Source organism: Cynara cardunculus (genome assembly GCF_001531365.2).
Source record: "Cynara cardunculus var. scolymus isolate 2C chromosome LG 4, CcrdV1, whole genome shotgun sequence".
In the NCBI taxonomy this organism is placed as follows: Eukaryota; Viridiplantae; Streptophyta; class Magnoliopsida; order Asterales; family Asteraceae; genus Cynara; species Cynara cardunculus.
In genome coordinates this window covers 14,314,569-14,317,402 of record NC_037531.1, presented here as the reverse complement: position 1 = coordinate 14,317,402, position 2,834 = coordinate 14,314,569, and the positions used below count along the sequence as shown (strand labels likewise).

General features: G+C 39.6%; 1 protein-coding gene across 1 annotated transcript; it reads left to right on the top strand.

Moving 5' to 3' along the window:
- Positions 1-660: 660 nt before the first annotated feature.
- Positions 661-2,617, top strand: LOC112511241 (cytochrome P450 CYP82D47-like). The gene is made up of 2 exons (XM_025116780.1): positions 661-1,698; positions 1,841-2,617. The coding sequence occupies exons 1-2, from the start codon at positions 745-747 to the stop codon at positions 2,465-2,467; spliced, it is 1,581 nt and encodes a 526-aa protein (XP_024972548.1). The 5' UTR covers positions 661-744; the 3' UTR covers positions 2,468-2,617.
- The last annotated feature ends 217 nt before the right edge of the window (positions 2,618-2,834 follow it).

Here is a 2,834-nt window from a genome sequence, read left to right as displayed (position 1 = left end):
GCCCGGCTCGGTACCGGCCCGATTTAAAAAAAATGTATTTTTAAATGTATTTATAACTTTCTAAGTGCATTTGATTGAAAATCAAATTACAAATTTACAATAAAACATATCTTTTAATTGTATCTGATTGAAAACCAATTATAAAACAATAATAAAACGTAACTTTTAATTGTATTTGATCGAAAACCAATTATAAAACAACAATAAAACGTATTTTTTAAGTGTATTTGATTGACCTAATTAGATATATTAAAGTGTATCACAATAACATTAAAATATTTTTAAAATTTTATCCAAAAAAATAAAAATAAAATGTTTTTTTTTTAATATAACGAGCAAAACGGGACCCGTTTTCTGTATTAGATTTTGCTTTCAGAGACTCGGTGTACTGTATATTCTTAAAAAATATAACATAATTACAAGACAAAAAAGTGCATATACAAAATTTCAACACAACCCATCGTTTTGTGTGGGATCTTCGTAAACGACGAATTTGATTGGGTTTGTGACTGGAAGGACTGTGGTGGCGGCGGCCATGGATGGAAGGAACCCAGCAATTTCCCGCATCTGTCATTGTTTTGGTTTCTTAATTCTATGATCCATTGGTCGATCATATTTTTAAATTTCCACTGCTTCAAAGATATTCTTAAAACAAAGGAGTCACTGTTGCGTTGAAAATTCGATGAACTCGACCACTATATACGTACATGCTCACGTTTCGTGAATCAAATCAATAATTGCCTCATGGATCTCTTCTCTTTGCAAGAAAATTACAGTCTGGTCATGGTTGAAGCTTTGGCCATATTTCTAGTCGTCTACAGCTTATCATTCATCTATAACAGAACCACTAGTACTGCACCTGAAGCAGGTGGTGCATGGCCTATAATCGGCCATTTCAAGCTTTTTGGAGCTTCATCTGATCTTCCTCATCTAGCTTTGGCATCCTTGGCTGACCGCTATGGACCCATTTTCACCGTCCGGCTAGGCATACGAAGAGTCTTGGTGGTGAGTGGTTGGGAGATTGCTAAGGAGATCTTCACCACCCATGATGTCATTGTTTCCGACCGTCCCAAATACCTTGCAGCCAAGATTTTGGGACACAACTATGCTGCTTTCTCATTTGCTCCTTACGGTCCGTATTGGCGTGGAATGCGTAAAACCATCTCTCTGGAGTTGTTGTCCAGCAGTCGACTTGATAAACTTCAGTTTGTTCAAGTGTTTGAGCTGGAGAACTCCATTAAAAACATGCTTCAGCTTTGGAGAGAGAAGAGAGACGAGGAAGGGAAAGTGTTGGTGGAGATGAAGAGATGGTTTGGAGAATTGACGATGAATATAGTGCTTAGAATGGTGGCTGGAAAACGGTACACTTCAACCATGGACAACGATGAAGATGAGGAGGAGACGAAGAAGCTTCGTGAAGTGATGAGGGAATGGTTTCTTTACTTGGGGCGGTTTGTGATGGCAGACGCTCTCCCTTTTCTAGGGTGGTTAGATTTGGGCGGATACGAGAAGACCATGAAAAGAGTTGCCACAGAACTCGATTTGATCGTTGGGAAATGGTTAGCTGAACACCGCCAGAAGAGGGATTCGGACAAGATTACAGGGGCCAGAGACTTCATCGATGTGATGATCTCGGAGGTAGAATCAGGTGCCTTCGAGAATTATGATGCAGATACCATCGTAAAAGCCACCTGCACGGTGCGTACAGCTAGAAATCCATCGATAACCCACTATCTTTACTAGAGTCCTACATCGGCTATATTTAAACCGTTTCTCCTTGATATTTTCAATGATTTCTTGAAGGGTGTATATATAGCACACTAATTTACATGTTTTGCAGTCTCTTATTATCGGTGGCACGGATACAACCTCTGTCATGCTAACGTGGGCGCTCTCGTTGTTACTGAACAACCGGTATGCGCTCAGAAAGGCTCAAGAAGAGCTAGAAACGCACGTGGAGAAAGATAGACAAGTAAATGAATTAGACATTAAAAATCTTGTCTACCTCCAAGCCATAGTAAAGGAAACTTTGCGACTGTACCCAGCCGGATTTCTAGGTGGTCCAAGAGCCTTCTCCAAGGATTGCACCGTATCTGGCTACCATGTCCCGAAAGGAACATGGCTCCTAATCAACATGTGGAAGCTCCATCGCGACCCGAAGATATGGTCTGACCCGCTTGAGTTTAGACCAGAGAGGTTCTTGACCCCTAACCATAAGGATGTTGACGTTAAGGGAGGAGACTTTGAGTTGATCCCTTTTGGTGCAGGGAGAAGATCTTGCCCTGGGATGGGTTTCGGGCTTCAAGCGTTACATTTGGTTTTAGCCACTTTGTTACATAACTTTGATATTTCTACGCCAAATGGTGCACCGGTCGATATGACCGAAACGGCTGGAATGACAAACGCTAAGGCAACTCCGCTTGAAGTTCTAGTCATCCCACGCTTGGTTGCGACAATTAATGGTTGAACATGTGCGTTTACGTAAATGTAAGGTGTTTCGTATGATGTTTTTATCGTATTATTAAGGTTTCGTGTAATAATTAATGTACCTTCAAGACTTTGTTATCCAATGTATGTTAAAATATTTATAATGCAGTCATGATACTTTACTTTTTAATTAAAAATATAAGCTTTAAATATTAAAGAAAAGAATAAACCAATAAATTTAGGATAAGATGTTGAATTTAATGGAATAATCAAGATCAAGAATTCAAGATAACCTAAACAAACCGAGCGATTTAGGGGCCGTTTACCAAACGCTTACTCGGGTAAGTGCTTACCAAGTCATTTTACTTTACCGAATAAATATGACAATGGCTAATAATCTTACCCTG